The following is a 21554-nucleotide window of genomic DNA, read 5'->3' on the forward strand; positions in this document are numbered from 1 at the left end:
TAAATTGGCCCCTGAAAATTCAAAAAGTAGTGAAAAAAGCAAGAAAAGTTGAGGAAATGTCAGTGACTGGCACTTATAAAAACGCCTCTGTTTTGAGGGTTCTCTTATCAGTGCCCTTCTTTGCCCATTGTTGACCAGATGCTGTAATCTGATTAAAAACTGTTCCTTTAACGTCTCTGAGGATTGGAATCCTCTGTGTATGCAGCAGTCACATGATGGGTCAAAAACAATGCACGAGAACTATTACGTCCCAGTTTGAACTTTTCACTGTGAAATCTTATCACAGGGTGTTACATAAACAGTGAGAAAATCCCTGCTCCAAAAGAAATGTCTGTGATGTCCTGTTAAAGTGTGGAAAATACAATTCAAAGCGTAGTTATGAGTTATGCTTGAACTGCATCAGTGATCCTGATTGGATTTGATACACTAAACATGTGAATTTAAAATGCTATGCTGTTGAAAACTGCTGTCAGAGTTCAGTTCCTTGTGCAGTACAAATTAACAACACAGAATGTACATCAGCTTTAATTAATCATGTAGTCAAATGGCATATAAACTCATTAGTTGATGTTTTAAAGCAAGTTCTGTTCTTTTGCTTGCTGTCCTATGAAGCTCTGCCTTAGCTGCTGTTCTATAAACCCAGTCTTTCTAGTATAAAATCTGCATTAGATGTCTGGGAAAATATTAGATAGAGCCTTGTGGAGCAGGATGGGGGGAGTCTCAATGTCCACTGTTGTCAGTAAAGACAAGTATCACCAGTGCTGATGACTGATTCTTCTTGTGGCACAGCAAATATTTACCCTTTTTCACATCAGACCAGAGGACACTGGCTGGCTGACTTCATGTGGCTATGTGAATAGTCAGCAAAACACTGCTGCAGGCTGACAGTGATGGTTTGTCAGATGTGCTGCTTAGACACAGCCCAGGCTTCTTGTTTTGCCAACAAGAGGTTACTGCCACCTAACCCAGAAACCTGTATTGTCTGGTTATACCTCCTCCTAGGACTGCGCGGCGAAGCATATGAGCAGACTTCTTAACTGACATCTCCCTCACGATCCTTAATTTATTGAATTGTTAGGATCCAGTCATTTATACCTTGATCATAGTGCATAGAATGAATGTTAAAACCATGTTTGTTGTTGTATACAGACTTTTTAATGTTATAATAAGAAGACAAACAGCTAGTCATCAGTAAAGCCACGGTTTATTCACATGAACATTTTGAAAACTGGATGCATCTTTGGTTCTACTGTATAATCTGCCTCAGTTTGCTGTATATAATATGTACATAGTTGTATACATGTTTGCATTCATCCCATAATTACAAACATTACAAATAAAAGAAATCACAGTGGGATAGAAATTTAATAGAAAACCACTGGATAGAAATAAGGGATACAATGGGCATTAACACACATTCAGCATTATTTTTAAAAGTGCTGAAATTGAAATGAGTTCAATTCTTAATTAGCGATGAACAGAAAGAGAAATGTGCACCATTAAGAGGACTTGTAAATAATATATAGTGAATATCTCTACTGCAGATATTAAATAAAATGCTTTAAAAAAGGCACTTTAATTGCAATAATCTGCTTTACAGTGCTTCACTGGAAATAGTGGATGAACATGAAAAGTTAAAAATAAATGAAGCCATATTTGAAGGAGCCATGTAATGTGGCTGTGGTCTTATTAGCATTGAGAAGGAATTGCTTGGGAGAGAGTCGGTGAGAAAAAATTCTTAACTTGCTTTCTCTGCTTGCTTGTGAAAGAAGCATGAAAAACGTGACAAACCAAAAGTGCCGTCAGGTACGGGTTAGGAATTACAAACAAGCAGAGGAGAAAAATGAGAGCAGAGGAAAAGAACAGAGACGACAGTAAGAAGAGAGAAAGAGGAGCAGCGACCATGGCTTCTATATAGTGATTACTTCCACACACCTCCAGCGCAGATATTCTGTGATTTGCCACAACCTTTCTGTGCATGTGTTCATTAACTCCGTCTCCATGGTAGCCGAAGTGGCAGTGTCGAGGCCTGAAGTCACCCAGAGGGTGACCTTGTCTTTGACAAGAGCACACAGCTGCACCCATCTCTCTTTCTGCCTCTGCTCAAATCCATCCATTTCCTGAGCCAGCTGCCTCTCTGTCCACTCAAACCCCACACCCAACCCACCCAAGCTTAAAGACTGGAAAGGAGTTGGCACCCACACCGTCTACCTCGAAAAGAGCCAAAAGGAGCTCTTCCTTGTTCTCTTTCTCACACACAAACTGAACACTGTGTGTAATGAGAATCCAACTACCAGGTCCTACTGGGATCTGAAGCATGAGGAGCATGTCCCACCTTTGTCCTTTTCTAATTGAGGCGTGATGGTGTCTGGGACTTCTGACTGGAGCATGTCTTTCTCACTGGCAATGATGTGCTTCACCAAGCAGTTGGCTGCTTCATCGATGTTTATGTTTTCCTGAAAGCAGAGAGTGGAGGGAAAAAAAAGGGGGGGGGGGGGTGATAGAGGAGAGGGGGAAAGAAAGACAAAGAATATGAAAAGGTAGAAGATCAATCAATGTTATAAGGCACTAAACAAGATAGAAAAAAGCGCCTGCAGGAAGAAAAACCTGTGGAGTTAATTGAGTGAATCAAATGGTCCGTCACTAAACTGAAGAGGTGGAAGAAACACAACAAAACAGTCAGCAGGAATGATGTGAACACAAGCTGGAAAGAGATTTTTGCATTTACTCTGAGTGGTTGCCTCTGGTCTGACACACTGACAAATGACAATGCATCTCTCTTTTACACACAAAAAAATGACGACGAAAGCATCCACAGCAAAACCTAATGAGACCTGTGATTACACTAAAAATATATATTTTTTTCAATGTAATATATTTATACAGCACCATATACCAACAGCAGTCACCTCAAGGCACTTTGTATTGCAAAGTAAAGACTCTACAATAATACAGAGAAAACAGAGAAAGCCCAAACAATCGGAGATGATTGCAAAAATACTGGAATAGGTAAAAACTGGAATGATCAATTTGCACAGTATGGAACACTTACATATGCAAGAAAGACCTGCATTATGCAGGCCTGAATTCTAATTTATATAAATTCTCAACATTAGAGTCTTTCTATCCTAATCTTAGAAAGAATTAAAAAACCTAGATGAACTCAGTGATGACACAGTGTGTGATTGATGGATACTGCAGTAGCTCAGAAAGGAAATGTCATCGTAGTCAAATGAGGTCTCTAATAAAAACAGAAATAACTTCCAGAAGTGTCTCTCACCCTGCCCTGCTCTACTCTTTCAATATAAATTTAAATAAGCTGCATTTTCCCTTTTTTTTCATGATCCGGTTATCAAAGTTTAATTAGGAGGAATTTTACCTTAGTTTGATGAATAAAACAAATGATACCAAAAAGTTTCTTCATATAGGAATTGGGATGCCTAGTTTAACATTCCAGCTAAATGATCCTCTAAGGAAAGTCATCATCTACAAAGCTTCTCCACCCACAGGAATACAACTCAAAAGTTCTGCTGAGCGTGAAAAAAGATGAGAAAGATGCAATTTTCTTACATGTAAAGTCTACAGCAGCAGCAGTCGTGTGCTTAATATTTTAATATCCTGATGATCTAGCAGTGTGCCGCTCAAGTAAAATGTATTATATATCATGTGCCAGCTTCACTTCTTTCCTTCTGCAGAGTTTTTCACAATAAAAACTGTTGTTGCAAATTTTGGAGTTTACTGAGCTCCAAAAAAGTCAGTTATCAGCTGAGTAAAATATAGTGTTTCCAATTAACATTCGAGGCATTAAGCTCTGAACTACTTAACATTTGTGATGGATTATTATTTATATTTATGGTTAGTGAAAAAAAAGATGACAGATGATTTATTAGGTGCGACTGTTTTGCAATGTCAGGCTTTGAGCAAAGTTAATACTCAGTTTATCTCTGTGTGTGTTTTTTTAATCATTCTTCCCCTGAAACAATTACTGTTGTAGACGTTATCGTCATTATTTTTATAAAGCTTCATTAACTTGTTTGGTGGTCTTTTTTTTCTTTTCTTTTTATACAATTACAATATTTTAGAGATTGTATTTTGTTTTCTAATGGTATAAATGCCATTTATACAACAACTAAAACTATAGAGGACAATAATGCTTTGCTGAGGATACTGAGCATAATCTATTTCGGGCCTGTGGCAGCTGTGGACCTCACAGATTTGTACAAATATTTGTATAAAGAAACAAAAGTGAGAACAGATTTTGTATATGGTTAAGTGGCTGATTGTTTTTGTTAAGTTTTATTTGAACTTTCAGTGCCGTACATGGCTAAGCTTTCTCACACCTCAGTCTATTTTCTCCTCTTACCACCCAGCTGTGAGATTCCTAGCAGCCATACTCAGGTCTGAGTGTGTTACTGTGTCACTGTGTGTTGCTCATTTCACAATCAGAATACACCCACCGCATTTTTATTTTCTGTCGTCATGAGTGAGCCTTGAATCAAACTTTTACTGTCTTTTATTTCTTATTTGTGCTCAGTATTTAAATACATTATCCCATTTCTTCTGTTCATCTTTAAATATTATTGCTATGCTGTCAGTCCAGTCTAAAATTTGTTACAAAGGCTTCAGACTGACTGAATATAGCAAACGTAACAAAGTATATTTTGTAAGCAGTTTAGGTCTTTTAGCTGAAAGTTACGTTTTGGTTAAAAATATAATTTTTATAAATTGCATCAGAGTCTCTGCGAGCCTAAGAATAAGCACTTTTTTATGGTTTGTGCAGTCAGTAGAAAAAAGTGTGCCAGTATATTCCCTCAACACTCCTGGACATCCTGTCTGGATAACAGAGCACCTGATGCAAGTGCAGCTGACCTGGAATAACACAGAAGGAACGTCGACTGTGAGACTCTTGTGCAAAAGCAGCAGGGCTCTGTGATTGATATGCAAATACTGAACAGACTGGGACTGTTAAACTCAGCACTTTTAAAGGATCTCTTCACATCCTGAATGTGCCTCTGTGGTGGCATCTCCACAGGGTAATCAGGTGCTAGGTCTGATAGAGTCAAGGAGTCAGCTGCTTCCCAAGGACATCTGAGGAGACTTGCTGACACAGGGGGATTGAACCTCAGAGCTCTGTTGAAGGCTGCTCTTTGTTTCCTTGTAGTTAAAACACTGTGTGTGTACATGTATTCGTGCGTGTGTCTGTTTGTCATCTTTCTCACCTTAGCAGAAGTCTCAAACCATCCCACAAAGCCGTTCTCCTGGCAGAACTGCTCCATCTTTATTCCGTTATTGGTCAGTACATCCCGGCCCTGGTCACATTTATTGGCCAGAAGAACAGTGGCTACATGCTTCCCGTTGGCAAGTGTCAGTTTGGAATCCAAATCCTCCTTCCACTTTGTGACAGCCTCAAAGGAGGCAGGCCGTGTGACATCAAACACGATGAATGCACCCATGGCTTCACGGTAATACACACGGGTCATGTTGCCAAACCTCTCCTGACCTGAAAGACGTGCACACAAAGTGACACACACACACATAAGATTATTGCTTGTTGTCACTGTGATGCATTTTAAACTTTTCATACTTTATTAAAGCACATCGTGAAATTTTCGACAGACCAGTATAACAATGGTCTATCAAAGCTGTCACCTTATCAGCAAAACATAAACAATGTTACCATTTTCTCATTTTGAGTTTATTTATGGATGCGTTCTTTACATATTTCACCTGCATCCGATACTTCAGACACACAATTTTTTTTCCCCATTCCATTACAAGACAAGCAGGGACAGATGGAAAAGAGGCAGAATGGGAGAAAGAAACATGGCTCTGGAGTCTGTGCGTGCCTGCTTGTGAAACTGTCTGTAAAAAAAATTCCTGAGGGTCAAATTAATTTGATAAGCCCTGTTGGAATCTTGTATCCACACACATTTTCCCATCCATAATTTCTGCTGAAGGACCATCAGATTCAGCTGCGCAGCCGCAGAATAACATCAAGACACTTCCACACTGTGGAATAACCATAAATCAAACTGGTCTACTAATCGTGGCATCCAAGAGAAGATGCCAAGAAAAAGGGTTTTGAGTCCCACAGCAGTGTTTTGGGTTTTTTTTTTTTGAACAGATGGATCAGACCACAAGGTCAGATGCAGAACAGGTGGGAGGCAGAAAGGTTTGCTCAAGGACTTATCTAGGGGCAGATGCTTGTTGAAACAGGTCGGCCATTGGAGTATGTCGAGCAGAAAATTATGCCCCTGGCCTTCTCAAACACACTGCTTTCTGGGCAAGTACATTATAGAGGATGTTTGAAAAAGCCCCACTAGAAAACTTAAGTATCTCTTTACAACAGATCAGATCAGGTATCTTTGGGTGTTTCTACTTATGTCTCTGTGTAGCTGTTTGCAAATATTGTATCTTTGCTAATATTTAACCTCACTCCTCAAAATAGGTACTACTTAGGGGCCTTTTAGGCTCATAGAAAGGCAGCAATAGTGTAATTCTGCAGTTCAACATAATCCACGAAAGTTCAAAAGACTGAAAATTATCTGAAGTCAAAGACAAAGAAACAAAACCCTAAAGGTTTTTCCTCTTATGTGTACATGATCTAGGCTTGTGAAGTTAGCTCTGCTACACTGGCAGCATGGCATAGAAAAATGGGAGACAAAGATAGAAAGGTCGAAGTTGTTTATCTTGGTAAATGCACAGAACAGCGAGTGATTTATTACATCTGTTGCATGAGAAAACTGTAGCTCATTACCAAATCCCATAACAGAGCTGGGTGAGTTTTTTCTTAGATTCATAAAAGTGAGACGCAGTCATAAATATTTCAAGAAAAGGTTGTACGTAGCGTATTTACTTGAGATAATCTTCCATCTTGAAGGCTTTAATAACCTTTAGGTGAGCGTAAGAAGCACAATGAGTACAGTGCAAGACCTGTGGCAGTTTTCTCTGAGGGAGACCCTCATCTTTGGCTCATAATAAAAAGCTTTCTGTGTACAGGAGCTTGGGCCTCAAATCTCCCTCACATGAGTTTGAGACACATGACTGCTTGCGCTTACTGGAGAGAGAGCGCACAGGAGGGGAGAGAGCACCAGGTCTGAGGATTCTTCTAAACCTCAGCAGACACTCATGTGACATGAGGCTGTTGTAGTCTTTCTGTCATCTTAACCAACAGCACCCCAGTCAAAAGCCGGTATTATTTCTGATATCTGTCATCGCCAGAAGCAATTTAAAAACTGAAAACCGACACATAAACATATTTGAATTTCTATTATAATAACTTTTGGTTTTAAAGCAAATAAAAAACTTCCATTCCTCGTCCCTGATGACATGGCATCCTAACACCTACCGACAATTTACACTATTCAACTTATATAATACTACATTTACAAAGTATAGTGAAGGCGTGTGATACTTGGGATCTACTCGGGGAAAAAATGTGAAAACACTTTGTTTAGTTACACTGTGTGTGTGTGTGTGTGTGTGTGTGTGTGTGTGTGTGTGTGTGTGTGTGTGTGTGTGTGTGTGTGTGTGTTTGTGTGTGTGTCTGTGTGTGTGTGCGTGTGTGTGTGTGCGCGCGCGCGTGTGTGTGTGTGTGTGTGTGTAAGACAGCTGCATTTAGAGCAAAAAACTCCGTACTGGGGACCGCATGACATCAAATTATAAAGGTGATATAATAAACATGCTTTTATTATGTCATCAGCTGGAACATGAGCTCAATGTTACGTTCCAAATTAGATAAGATTATTAATTTTCTGGCTCAACAGACCAGCTGGTGCAGAAGGTTTTGCATAAGCCTTGAAACAATCTTAGAGTGGCACGCCGTTACTATGACGACACTGATTTATCATGAGAGCATCGTGATGCTCCTTCATCAAGGTCACATGGCGCAAAAGCTCATCTTATATATGACTTTAACCTTTTTAACATGTGATTGTATGAGTGCATAGCCAACCGATTGGAAGGCAGGAATTTGGAGTCAGCTGGTACAAATGACGAACAAGACTGAATGTGTGTGTGGTGTGTGTGTGTGTGTGTGTGTGTGTGTGTGTGTGTGTGTGTGTGTGTGTGTGTGTGTTAAAAACAAGGGTGAACTGTAAAAAGAAAAAAACAATCTTGGACTGGTGTGCTTTTGTTTCCTTATTAACCTATGATTTGTTTAATGTAAAATAAACAATATTTTTAAAGTCCATAATCAGACATCTCACACATTTTCCTGAAATTACAAAACATGTCGTTTCTACTGGAGCAGCCAACCTCTCATAAGTATTTCATTAATTATTTGGAAAGCTTTAGCACAGCACTTACCGAGGAGTAGAAAGTGGTTTTTACAACGACAATCATTGTGTGATTGTGTGTCATTTAATGAAGACATAACGGGCTAAATAATTGTGAACTGAAATTTCTTTAGATTATAGCTTGTCACTTTCATTAAAGAGTTTTCAAATGTTATGGAAATTTCACTTAAAAGACTAATTATTTCTGCATAAGAAAATCACACATTTCCAAAGAAGTTATAAATTGATAATAATCTGCTTTGCATAACTTCTAAATGTAACATACTTAAAACACTTTTAGGCAAAAAGGAAACAAATCGCACAAATCCTCGTTTCTTACAATCGCCACGGTGTTATCGAACTGTTTCACCTCCTCCTATTTAATGTGAGCGGTGGGTGAAAGTTGGTTTACCTGCGATGTCCCACAGCTGAAGGCGCACGGTCTCCTGGTCCCAGTTGAGCACTTTGAGTGCGAAATCCACGCCGATGGTGGCTCGGTAGTTGGGGCTAAAGTTGTGGTGGACATATCGCTTGATGATACTGGTCTTCCCAACCCCGAGGTCGCCTATCACAAGAATCTTATAGAGATGCTCCTTATGGTGGTTGTTCTGCATGGCGACCGAGGAGGGCGAGAGTCGAGCATGAATCCACCGTATGGGGAAGACCTGGGGATGATAGAGGGAGACGCACAGGACAGCGCAGAGAGAGCTGGGGAGAGCTGGGAATGAGAAGGGGCGGCAAGGTACGCCCTGGCCCACAGAGGGAAGCGAAGCAGAGACGTCTGGACCTTGTGACTCACGATGGGCAGCTCCAAGCTGGAGAGGCAGCACTGCTCTTATACTAGCTGACTACTACTGCTTGTTTTGTATTTGCAGACTACTTTTTTTTTTTTTTTTTTAGATAAAAGCAGTCAGCAAAATGTAACCTGCTTTATGGAAATGAAAAAAGATTGGGCATAACAGTGCCTGCCACAGGTCTGCATTATGTAAACTGAATTATCATTACCGAAACGTCAGCACTGGTAACATTGTTTGGTTTCGCAGCTCGTCGAAGCAGAGCGCAAGAACGGAATGGCCTATACACACTCCCCGGCCACTTTATTAGGTACACGTGTTCATAGGCTCCTTAACCTCCTAAGACCCAAACTCTTCCACGGCATTCATTTTTAATTTCTCTTTGATATTTGGGCATATTGGGGCCCGATGAATGTAAAAACAAAGTTTTACCAGATTTTTTAAAATTATTTATTTATTTTTACCTTATTTTTGTTTCTAATAAAAATGAGAGCCACATATGGGGATATTCGTTTAAAATTTTGATAGAACCTTAGCAGTATAATGTCCTCGTAAGTGGATATCAGGCCCTTGTAGAGCAAAATTGAGTATTTTGGTCTAAATAACCCAAAATGTGATGTCCACATATGTGGATGCCAGGTCCTAGGAGGTTAACACGAATCAGCCAATTGCATGTAAGCAACTCATCACATTTAGGTTTGTAAAAGTGGTCAAGATGACCTGCTGAAGTTCAAGTTCAGCCTTGAAGCAGATGTGCCACTGCAGCATATGTTCATACTGATTGCCACTCCTGTCACCTAAAAACAGGAAGAACTGAGGCTATAATTATCACAGACTGACAAGCTGGACAACAGAAAGCTAGAAAATGTTACCTGGTCTGATGACTCATCTCTTCTGCTGCGACATTAAGATGGTAAGGACATAACTCTGTTCCCTACCAGCTGCGCATCATTTTAACACCAGTCTATCAGTGTACTGTTGCTGACCATGCCATTCCTTTATGACCTCAGCACATCAATCCTATGACAGCTGCATCCAGGAGGATAAAATGCACCTGAGTTCACTCTGCACAGATGGCCTCCACAGTCACCAGATCTACACCCAACAGAGCACCTTTGGGATGTGGTGGAACACAACAAGGATGTGCAGCCGACAAATCTACAGTCACTGCGTGATCATGTTAATGTAGACCAAGGATCTGTCAGCATCTTATTGAGTCTTTGCCATGAAGACTTAAGGCAGTGCTGAAGGGAAGAACCTGGTACTAGCCAGATGTACCTAATAAAGTGACCAGTGGAAGTATTTAAATTTTATATTATGCTTTTTCCAATTATTTTATTTCATTTATAGAAAATTGCATTACATTTTGTCACACACAAAAAAAAAAAAAATTTCAAAACTTCCAAATTGAAATAGAAAGGGTATAGAGGAGGAGTAAGAGGCACTACAATCAATTGCATCCCTTTATTAACTGATCCAGCAATCACAGCTGACTGGGAAACTCTTACAAATCATCCAACAGGAAAACATGGCAGTTTTGGTTTCGATGTAGCAAGGACAAAAGAGGTTTCTACTCTGTTCAGTGCATTCCTGAGTCAAAGAACAAAACACACATCTGGATTTCCCTTTAAATGTGACAAGTAAAACTTAGGACATACTGCTTGTCTCAGTAGGTTCTAATCCACAGTGGTAGGTACTTGATTTCAAGTACTTATTGGCAGTTAGAGCTTGAATATTCAAAAGGCAGCTAATCAGTCACTGCTTAAATCAGCAAACATAAAAAAGTGGTGGTGTTGGGGAGTGGCATCCAAAGAGCAGCATTACTGTTTCCCTTAAATTAAAAATCCATTTTCAGAGCTGTAAACATGTGTAATTCATACAAACATAAAATCCTTCACACCCAAATTCTAAATTTTTACATTTGGGAGCAAAAACTAAAATTCCCAGCAACGTATGAAATAATAGGGATAACCTACTGTATGCACCGTACTTCCTGATCTGAGAGCTGGCAGTTTATGAAAAGTATAAATGAACAATGTTAAGATTTCAGATTGATTTCCCTTTTAAACAAGTTGCATATCCATTTGGAAGATTGCCATTACAGCGCAAATCCATAATTTTTCCTTTAATTAATCTTGCTCTGCTCATTAGTGCCACCCTGTGACTCAATTCTTTTGTGAAAAGTTATACATTTAGCTTTAAATTGTCAATCTCCAATGCATATGTTGATAAAAACCATGGAATATTTGTGCTTTAAAATCTGTGACTCATAACCATCGGTTATGTCAATCATCATTGATTATGTCAATTCTGACGTTTCAGCTTCTACAGTTTAGGTATAGGGTTGGCTGCGACAGCGATGCTCTCGATGGCACACTCGTCATTTCCGCGGCGAATTCGGAAGTAGCCTTCCTCGCCCCAGCCGGTGCCCCAGCTGTTCTTGACAATCCAGTAATTCTGCCCAGTCTTGTGGCAGCGGCCGTACCCCACCAGCAACACGGCATGGTTGGTCAGCTCAAAGGGATTGAATGGGTCTGCAAGGCCAGTGTGGTGGTAGATGCCCTCCTTATAGTTCATGAAGTCAGGATAGACCTGTGAACAGAATGGGATCATTTTATTTTTAACTGGAAAGCAAATACACTCCGATATAAAGGATATAGAGTTCAAGGGGTTGCTGCTCTGCTCATCTCTCTGTCTGCTGGCTTACTTATATGTTTGGGGTTAAGAAAATAATTTAAACCTGTGCTTAGAAAGATTTAGAAGACAGTTTATATTGAATGTGGTGATTTGAAACAATGCAATTTAGAAAATTCATGAAAATCTGTAACATTATAAACCCTTAAGAGACGTTGCTGAATCGGGTTTTCAGTCAGTGTTTTATAGCTGAGGTGAGCCACCCTTCAAGGACAGCCTCGTCCAACACCAAACAAAGTAATAAACTCAAGAAAATTAAAGATCTGTGAACAGCAAGTATGATCATTTGATTTTGATCTTCTTTTTTCTCCCCCATTTCAAAAACACTGGTCTGTAGAATTCTTTTTATCTCTTAGTTTATGCTGAGAGTTGAATTTGCATTAACAGATCAAGCCTTAGATCAGGGAGAAGCTGCTGTACCTCGAAAGCTACTGCCATAGGTCCATTCTTGACCAGCTCCAACATCATGGCCGCCTCACTGCAGCCGCCGTAAAAGCCACCAACATAGTTGTATTCTGCTGCGTAAATGCGCCTACAGTTCTGAGGAACACCACACGGAGTGTTCTTTCCAACATACGGAAAGCATGACTCGTCCACAATGCCAAAATCCTGTGTGTACTTCCCAATCAGGTATGGGAACCCGCCATCACAGCCTTAAAAATAGGAGGAGAAAAACAAGGTTTGCTGAACATATTAAACCTGTCAAAAACCTTTCAAGGGCAAAACTTAATGTGATCCAAGATGGGGGGGCATTACTGAAAATGCATTAATATGACTTTATAAAGCCACCGATGATACTAAATGCAAAAAGATTCTTCAAAAAGGAGTTGCAGCATTTGCAAAACCTGTACCCAGTTTACATTTGACCAGTCAAGTCTTTTTTCTGGACCTGTAGACCTCTTCTAACATGCTTGCTCATAGTCTGCACCCTAGAAATCCTTTTGTGATTTCATATACTTTACAGAACATCTTGATCCCACTTTGTACACGCTATTAAAATACTTCAGCAATATTTGTTCAGATTAGGGTTGAAGGCAACCCCCCCTCAAAGCAAACAAACAAAAATTCAATACAAACATTTTTCATCGTTACAGTGTATTGTGATATTTGATATTTACATCGACTAAATATTCTTCACTGTTTTGTTAATTTTCTACTTGTAGCATAAATGTGCAATAGCCAATAATTGTTTTAATATTAATTGAACTGGGAGTCAAATAACAAACGCACAGATTTACTGTTAGTTTACCTTGAGAGTACTCAGAGCAAGAGACCACTTGTTGAGGGCTGAGGGTGGGAGCGTCGCTGTTGTTGGTGAGGATTCGAATACGAGCTTCCAGCATTCCCATTGTGGCAAAGGAGTAGCAGCTTCCGCATGATGCTGAAACAGAAAATCCAAAATCTCCATTAAGAAAACACTACTATGAAACACAGCAGCACTTCAATAAATCCCAACATTGCAAAACTTGTGATAGTTGTTGTTTTCTTGTTTGGTTTCCAAGCAAACTATGGCAACTTGTAAAGCTACAACGGGCCTAATTTTAATTCTTATACAAACGCTTTGTTCCTACGGTAGTGGAAAAACGTCTGCTGGTCTAGTTTGTGATGACAAACATTTGTATGACCAAGACAGAAAAATTAAAGCTTTTTCACAGGACCTAATAAATCTGTACTTTGCTAAAATAACATGCACCTGCAATCCTCCAGTGCTGACATGCAAGGGAGATCCAGGTGCAACATTAATAAAGAGTCATAAACGCTCCAACATTAGCAACACTAATCATGTGGGGTGGCTGCAGCTCGGGTGGCAGAGCAGGTCGACCACAAACCAGAAGGTCAGTTGTTCGATTGGGCAAGATACTAACCCCATGTTTGCCTACTGGTGGTGGTCAGAGGGCCTGGTGGCACCAGTGTCCAGCAGCCTCGCCTCTGTCAGTGGCTAAAATGTAGCTTGCTATCACCAGTGTGTGAATGGGTGAATGACTGAATGTAGTGTAAAGCGCTTTGGGGTCCTTAGGGACTAAAGCGCTATACAAATGCAGGCCATTTACCATGTTCCTCTACAACACCATTAACTGTACCCACAGATGGAAGACTGCTAACATTTATATGCAATTTTTCAACCAACTAATGTCTACTTCTGGTAAATTCCCAGTGATAAATCAGGCACCTTATAAAATACTGACTTTGTATAATAAATTTTAAAAAAAATACCGTCAGTGGCCGGAGGTAGCACTCAGCCTCCAGCTAGATGCACCCATTGTATACATTTTTGTATGAATCCATTGTCACCTTGTACTAAAGTTATCGCATTCACAAGATTTTCAGAAAACTTGACCTCTGACCTTCACCTTGAGGTCGAGGTCACTGAGATTCAAACTCATCTGAGATATTTAGTAGATACACCCATGTTATAAATTTGAAAGTCCTATGTCTTTTAGTTCTTGAGTTCTCACATTCACAAACTTGGGTGTACACATCACCTGCCCGCCCATCGGGGTGACGACAATACACTAAAACACTGCATTTCAAAGTAATGGGGGCTCTGATTGAGTGTATGGGCACTTTCCTTGCATTGCACCCTCTGCCAGACCACCCACACCAATTTACTTTCAAGCCTGCCAATTTTTGTGAACTGAAATGGAACCTTAAGAATCCACCTGACTTATAACACTGAAGCAGAAAAAGCTCTGCAACTCTGCACAGTGGCTGAGTGCGCTTTGACTGAAACACTTCAACCCTCTCCAGCTCCTTAAACCCCATCCTACAGAGGCCCTCTCAGACACTTAAAGTACTAAGCATGCATAATCTCTCCACTCACACACTAGGCTGTGCAGAAACACGGGAGGAAAGCAGAAAGGACACCCTGGCTTGCAAAGAGGGAAGCAGGGTAGCTGGTGAGCAGTTGTTCAGTGCCTGACTTAGTGACAGCTCAAAAGGAAAGGTATGGCTTTGTCTGAATGTGACCCTTTAACTTTTCTATATCGTATTGAGTGAACTTTGTATTAAATTTATTATATTGCGTACCTTGGTTTCTCACAGGGCTAACAAAGTTAACCCTGTCAACATTTCTCCAGTCCCATTGCTCAGGTAGAGCTGATGCCATCTTAGCTACGTCAGCTTTCACAGGTGCAGGGCGAGCGCGCCTAAAATGTAAAAGGGGGTAATTTTACTTAACACATTTGCACTGAAAAGCAGTCCTATACAAAACCATAACTATGGAAATGTAATGTGTGTAAATCCACATTAAGTAAGATGGATCTGTTAGTCAAAGTGATATTTGTACCACAATTTGCTGAAATCCACTTAGAGGAGGAGACAGTCCAAAATAAAGAGGAAAGATTAGAACTAAACTGCTAAAATAACTCTTAACTTGCTACTAGACCAAAAAAAAAAAAGGACAAAAAAAAAAAAAAAAAAAAAAAAAAAAAAAATAGTGTGAGGAAATATACTACTGATGAATTCAATTCGTCATTGTGGCAGGACATCCTCCCTCTGTGGTAGAGAATTATATACTATTTATGACGGTTCTTGTAAAGTTTGCCTGCAGGAGAAAAGTCTTTACTGACTTATTAAATCATGACAATAAATTCAGCTGGTGTGTTGGAGTCCAAACGACTGCAGGGGTGGAAACTCCCAGGATGGGTTGCTGAATGCTATGGAGGACTGCCACAATGACACACTGAACAGCCTTAGTTTAGTAGTGCCGACCTTTCAAGATAAGGGTGCGGGGACTGTCCACACGTAAATCCGGTTGAGTGTTCTTCTATAGCACCAAATCAAAACAGGAGTGACTTCAAGGAGCTTTATATTTTACATGTTAAAACCCCCGAAATACCAGAGAGAAAACTCCAACAATCAAACAACACCCTTTGACCGAGCACTTGGTGATAGTGGGGAGCAAAAACTCCCTTTTACAGGAAGGGAGTTTTTGCTCTGCCACGACTGGTTGGGAGTGATGGGAGGAAGACGGGACAAAAGACAAGCAGTCATGGCTTAACTAGACACAAAACACAAATGTGTACTAACCTTTTTTTCCCCCTTTTGAAAACACCTCCCAAACAAATCAACAGACTAGCTCCTAATAATGCAAACATATTACCTATATGTACATCTTTTGTCTCCTTCTATGTCCGGATCCCGGAGTACACAACGGGAAGTGCAAGTAAATACTCACACAGGGATACGAGAGGCAGGCCCGCCTGCTCTGTATTGCATCTCCTGTAAAGTGTACATTTCGTGCTCTGGGTAGGGAGCAGCCTTCCAGGATTTCTGAACAGAGTTGATCACATCAATAAAGTCCATGCTGTGTTTGTAGAGCTTCTGTGGCAGTCTGGAGAAATAATAAAAGTACATTACAATTAATTAGGTACAAATATAAAAGATTTCAACGGGACTCCTCAGCCCCAAACAGAGAGAGAAACTGACTAAAACAGATCTGAGTAAAATCACAATATGATAGAAAGTTGGTTAAAATGTACAGATTTTATTTATTTTAAATGCTCGCATCTGGTAATTAATGCTGAAAAACATCTAATTTTACTGAAGCAGAAGCAGTATAGTGAAGGGGGAGACCAGACAGCTGTTACAGTCACTGTTCCCCTTTTTCTGACCGCCTCAACACTAAATTGTTAAATAAGGAGGCAATTGACAAAAAGGAAGGGAAACTAGTTTATGCAACGTTGCGCATGTTTGTGTCCATGTTCTGTGGAATTCAACCGCATTTTATAAATAGAAGTTTACAATGTTGATCTGATGTTTTTTTTATTTATTTTAATACTGTATGGGATGTTGTTGCTCAATAACATTTCAACAAAATATGCATCTTTACTAATTCATAACCTGAATCAATTTGTTTTTTTTCAATGATGCAGTCAATCAGTGTGGTCTTTTTATGCCACTTCAGCCAAGTTGCTTAACTGTAAGTTGCAAAATAAAGACTTGTTGTGTTGGTTGGTTACACAACTCTCAAAAAAAGAAAAAAGAAAAAAACAAAACAAAAAAAACCCCAGCACTTCCACATACTAGAGCAAGGCAGTGATAAGTGTGGGAAACGATCGATTAAGCTTCAAATCACTCACTTCACAATAGAAGAACCTGTTACCCACAGATAACTACTACTAAGTAAAAAGACATGATCATAAGGATCCTGGCAGTGAGGAAAAAAAAAAGGCAATAATTTCCTAATGATTTTTCCACTATGTTATATTTGAAAATATTACAATAGTAAAATTGTAGTTTTAAATAATACCTGCTTATTTGCACTAAACTGAATTGAATTTCCAATGGGTGATAAATATTAAATGTAGGTCGGTTAATTTTCACCCTTCAGGGTAAAAATTTTTCAAAATTATTGGTGTCTGCACAGTTGTGCAGGGTTTTCAGGAAGGAAGTTGCATGTTTATATCTTGTTTAGGTTTGGACTTCTTTGGTTGACAGTTTTCAGTGACAAACTGTTTTTACTAACAGCAGCTTTAGGGAGTGATTTTACAACGCAGAGTGGAGTCCATTTTCAATGCCGGGTCAAAAGAGCTGTACTGGTTTTTAAATCATGTCTCTGCCATACAAAGGTTACTTACAACTCTGAGAATGGTTTGTTGTTACTCACCAAAGATGATGACATATCCAATTTATTAGCAATTTCACTCTTAAAACTTTGAACCATTTGCACACCAATTTTTCTTTCAGCCTCTCAGACAACTTCTTTTTATACCCAATCATCTTAAAGATCTTGTGACAGAAAAAACAACAACAACAAAAAAGGTTTGTATAGTTATGTACCTGCTGCCGAAGACTGGTTTGTATTCTGTCCGGGGTGGTACTGGATTTACCCTCTTTCCAACAAAGCATGCCCAGTTACGCCCCAGGACATCATGGACCCACCCTGGTAGGGTCTGGTCACAGTAGCTGGTCACCTTAGGACCTTCTTGACTGTACTGAAAATTTGAAGAGACACGCAGATTAAAGCTGGACATCGTGTGAACAATTCAGTCAAATCATTTTATTCCAATATAAAGAACCTTTTTAAAAGCAACTGAATTAAAATCAGATAATTAAATATGAGTTATACTAGTTTAACTAAGTATTCAGGTAACCGTTGATGTTAAAGTTTGAAAATACAGTACAAGAGTGTTTAAATTAAATTACCGGTAGATTGTTTAATTACACTGAATAAAAATCAAGAACCAGATAATGGTCATTAGCGAAGTGGAACACACTTGTGGCTATGACACGTCTCTGAGCTCACTGTCATGCGACTGATAAGACACACACACACACACACACACACACACACACACACACACACACACACACACACAAAGATTCTGAAGTCTGAACCTGCTGCTGCTTTTAAATAACACGAAATTCAAAGATTAAATGAGATAAAGAAAGAGGAAATTGAGACAGAGTGAACTCTTAGATATTTAGAAAAAGGTTAACCGAAGATTGAAATTCATTTACAGCTCAAGTTCTAATTGCTTTAAATGATGAGTCAAACTTTGACATATCAAGTCTTTTATCACTCTGGCTTCAGAAAAGAACAGCACGACTTCAATAATGGTTGGAAAACTCAGCAAGCTGGGAGATTGCATGTGCAGCTCTAACATGGCATGAAATTTAAGACATCACTCAAATCCACAAATTAGTCGCAGCCATCTTTTACCTTGAAGAAGGCGAACCATTTGTACCCATTAATGACCACTTCAAAGCCTTGATTGTAGATGATGGTGAAGAAGCCGGTGTGCCCCAGCTCATCTGTGGCCACAGACAGTTTCTGCAGAGTCACAGTCACAGTGCTCTCACCTACAGCTGTAGAGGAACGGCACACAATGAAAGGCAGCAAAAAGCCCCTGAACAAAGTCGACCTTTAGATTGACTTCAACTCTTTACAACAAAGTTAAGGCAAATTTTTGTTGGAACATTTTTACTACTTTCTTTAATGTATGTTTTACTTGTGCAATACTGCAAGTTTTAAAAAAATACAATTTAACCAAAGTACAACTTCCTTGAACTTAACACATGTCTTATCATAAGACTGTCACATGATTTCCAAAAAGCTAACCATTTTATTTCCTCCTCATGTGACCCCCATATTGTGTGACCGTTTGTTTGGTTTTTTAGATATGGCGTGCTTTTTTTGTTTGTTTTTTACCTTCAGCGGAACAGTTCACCGTCTTGTCGTGCCCTCCTTTGGACACCTGGAACACCCATGTTCCCACCAGGTCTTCGTAGGTGCAGTTTGCTGGTGTGTCACTCCAGCATCTCTCAACACAAAGCAGGAACAAACACACGAGCACTCCACTCAACCTCATCTTCAAACACAGCTAGCTTACCGGGCCACAAAAATAAAACCTACGCAGTTAGAGCTCTTAAAAAGATAAAAGTTTACCCTGACTAACTGCAAACTGTCCCACTTCGACTTGTCTGCGAACCAGTCCCCAAACAGCTACCTATCCACACTGAAACTTCTGCACAGACGCAGATTTATAACTTGTCGTGTCAAGATAGCTCTCTGCTATCAGCACAATGCGCATGCGCATATTTAGCTAGCACTACAGCCAATCGGCTAAAGTTAAACAAACATGTTAGTTTGTTCTTATTTTTAGATCAATGCTAACATATGACACATTCCAGAAACATAAGCTCGTCTTCTATCAATGTGACCAACACGCATGCAAGATGTAATTACGCTGTGAGTAGCTTATCGAGACTTTAATACAGCGTAATTAGTCTAACAAACAAGGAACTGATGGCATGTGCATCTCTTGCGCTCAACTGATCTTTGCTTCATAGTCTACTTCTTTAGTTTCGATTTCCTTGTCATATGACCTAGCTAAGAGCATGCGCAGTGGACATTGGAAAGACTAGCGGGGAAAACCACGTGAGTACACAATTATTTTTGTTGCTAAAAATTGTGCTTTCATAACATTGCTACTTGAATATTAGAAATATGCTAAAAAGATAAGTAATAAAATAAAAGCATGGTAAAAATATTTAAACTACTTAAATCTTTAACACTGACAAGAAATAATATCACAGTTTTAGGACGCGTTCTGTGTTAGAACCTGATTTGTGTTTTGTTTATTGCATTTGTTTTTTTTAATTAGGCAGAAAAAAACAGTAGTTGATGCATCTTTCTGGTGATTTAATCATAAACATTACTGATTAACCCTCCACCTCCCCCAAAAAGAGTTGTTTAAAAAAAAATATATTTATTGTAATGGAACACAAAAAATGGTCTTTTCTGCCATATAATATAACCCATCTGTGACCCTTTGCTTTTGATGATACAAAAGGAAGAGGTACATGCTTTTATTGCTGATTATCTGGCATAAACACAAAGTCCAAACTCTTTGAATTCACGTGAGCACACATAAACAAAAAGACAGAGACTCTAAAATGCACAAGGAGCATGAAACCAAAAATACAGAGAAGGCATAGCTTTGGATATACAGCACCGAACAAAGGGATTGACAGGACTGTTTATACACACTGGTGGAGGGACTGAACAAACAGCTAAACAAGACACAGTTGACACAATAAACAACAAGTGAACATAGTAAGGGAATCAAAGCTAGACCAACGGGAAGTAAATCTGAAAGAAGATACAACTGAAAACAAACTCACAAAGTAAAACATTAAATAAGCAGAGGAGACCAATCTTAACCTAAACACAAACACCTGTCAACAAATACAAGAAAGAAAGTTTATAAAAAAATATAATAACTCTGAAAGCTACAGCGAGATCCAATCTGTGAATCCCAGAAAGTGAGGAACTCAAAGAACTAAATAAAGGCCTAGCAAAACATAAAATGAGCAGAAAGCACTGATAAAACTAGTTATTATCTGTTATCTCAGAAGTGCTGTTAGAGAATGAGTTAACCACATTGTGATTCTGAAAAAAGTGCCTGCCATTAAAAATGCAGATTGGGTACATTTTATAGGATTGTCAAGTCTGCTCAACGCATTTACATTTTATGGCTGCACATACTCGCAGTAAAGTTGGTTTAAAAACATCTAATGACAGTTTGATCTCTGAGGTGATCCTAATAAAAAATGCATTGCTCCAGAAAGTCACCCTTTTTTGGTTAATTTATGTCATAAAATCATGTTTATCTTTTATTTCTGCCTTAATTTGAGTCGGTTTTTTTAGTTCTTGTTTGCCTGTTGTGTGTATAAAGGTGTTTCAAACAGTCCCTCAGGGGGGTTTTCACTTGTCTCCAGAGAGGTCAGAGAGTCAGCTCGCCTATTTATATGTTTGTGTGTGGGTGTCACTGTACACTGATAGGCCTGTAGTTAAAGGGGTTAAAATAGCTTATTTTAGCTAGCAGGCACTTAAGGGAAGTGCTGGAGGCTTTGATCACCATAGTAACCGTGACATAAACTGATTCATCTCCTTGACAGACCATAATAAGCACTCATCTGAAGAAAGGACTGAAGAGGTATTAGTCATGCACTCTCATTAGTGCCATTGCACTGTGTTTGTGTGTGAGTGTGTTTGTGCGTGTTACTGAGGGCTCATGTGTACGCTATCACATTTATGGGCCCATGTGCGATGGTGCATACCAGTGTGTTTGTGTGCATGTGCGCCTATGCAATAACGCAAATGGAGGAGCAGGAAGAAGAGAGACGGAGGGATGATGTTTCGAATGTTAACAGCCTGATCCCACTGAGCTGCCTCTGAGAGTGACTCATTGAAAGTCGTGTTTCAATCTTGATATTGTTCTCGCTTCCCCTGGCAGGAAATTAAAACTCAAGTGACTTAGAGTTCTGCTTTATTGGCACCCAC

At 39.4% G+C, this 21554-nt stretch overlaps 2 protein-coding genes across 2 annotated transcripts; both read right to left on the minus strand.

Annotated features, from left to right (window-relative positions):
- Positions 1-1182: 1182 nt before the first annotated feature.
- Positions 1183-9192, minus strand: rab38a (RAB38a, member RAS oncogene family). Its single transcript, XM_040009615.1, has 3 exons — positions 8689-9192; positions 5220-5500; positions 1183-2456 (listed from the first exon to the last, which is right to left on the minus strand). Exons 1-3 carry the CDS (start codon positions 8888-8890, stop codon positions 2301-2303), a joined length of 639 nt encoding a protein of 212 aa, XP_039865549.1. The 5' UTR covers positions 8891-9192; the 3' UTR covers positions 1183-2300.
- Positions 9193-10390: 1198 nt separating this feature from the next.
- ctsc (cathepsin C) lies at positions 10391-19264 on the minus strand. The gene is made up of 8 exons (XM_040008702.1): positions 18918-19264; positions 18429-18574; positions 17546-17700; positions 15942-16097; positions 14792-14910; positions 13014-13145; positions 12185-12417; positions 10391-11662 (listed from the first exon to the last, which is right to left on the minus strand). The coding sequence occupies exons 1-8, from the start codon at positions 19075-19077 to the stop codon at positions 11396-11398; spliced, it is 1368 nt and encodes a 455-aa protein (XP_039864636.1). The 5' UTR covers positions 19078-19264; the 3' UTR covers positions 10391-11395.
- Between the last annotated feature and the right edge of the window lie 2290 nt (positions 19265-21554).

This window comes from Simochromis diagramma, unplaced genomic scaffold (genome assembly GCF_900408965.1).
Source record: "Simochromis diagramma unplaced genomic scaffold, fSimDia1.1 OVJJ01000344.1, whole genome shotgun sequence".
Classification (NCBI taxonomy): Eukaryota; Metazoa; Chordata; class Actinopteri; order Cichliformes; family Cichlidae; genus Simochromis; species Simochromis diagramma.

Excerpts from the sequence above, each read along its gene's own strand:
- rab38a (XM_040009615.1), bottom strand. The coding sequence starts at position 8,890 with ATGCAGAACAACCACCATAAGGAGCATCTCTATAAGATTCTTGTGATA. Across the intron at positions 5,501-8,688 it reads TCAGCTGTGGGACATCGCAG|GTCAGGAGAGGTTTGGCAAC; the intron begins GTAAACCAACTT and ends CACGTCTTTCAG. Across the intron at positions 2,457-5,219 it reads GGTTTGAGACTTCTGCTAAG|GAAAACATAAACATCGATGA; the intron begins GTGAGAAAGATG and ends CTCTGCTTTCAG.
- ctsc (XM_040008702.1), bottom strand. The coding sequence starts at position 19,077 with ATGAGGTTGAGTGGAGTGCTCGTGTGTTTGTTCCTGCTTTGTGTTGAG. Across the intron at positions 18,575-18,917 it reads GGTGAACTGTTCCGCTGAAG|CTGTAGGTGAGAGCACTGTG; the intron begins GTAAAAAACAAA and ends GTTCCTCTACAG. Across the intron at positions 13,146-14,791 it reads TAGCCCTGTGAGAAACCAAG|CATCATGCGGAAGCTGCTAC; the intron begins GTACGCAATATA and ends TTTCTGTTTCAG.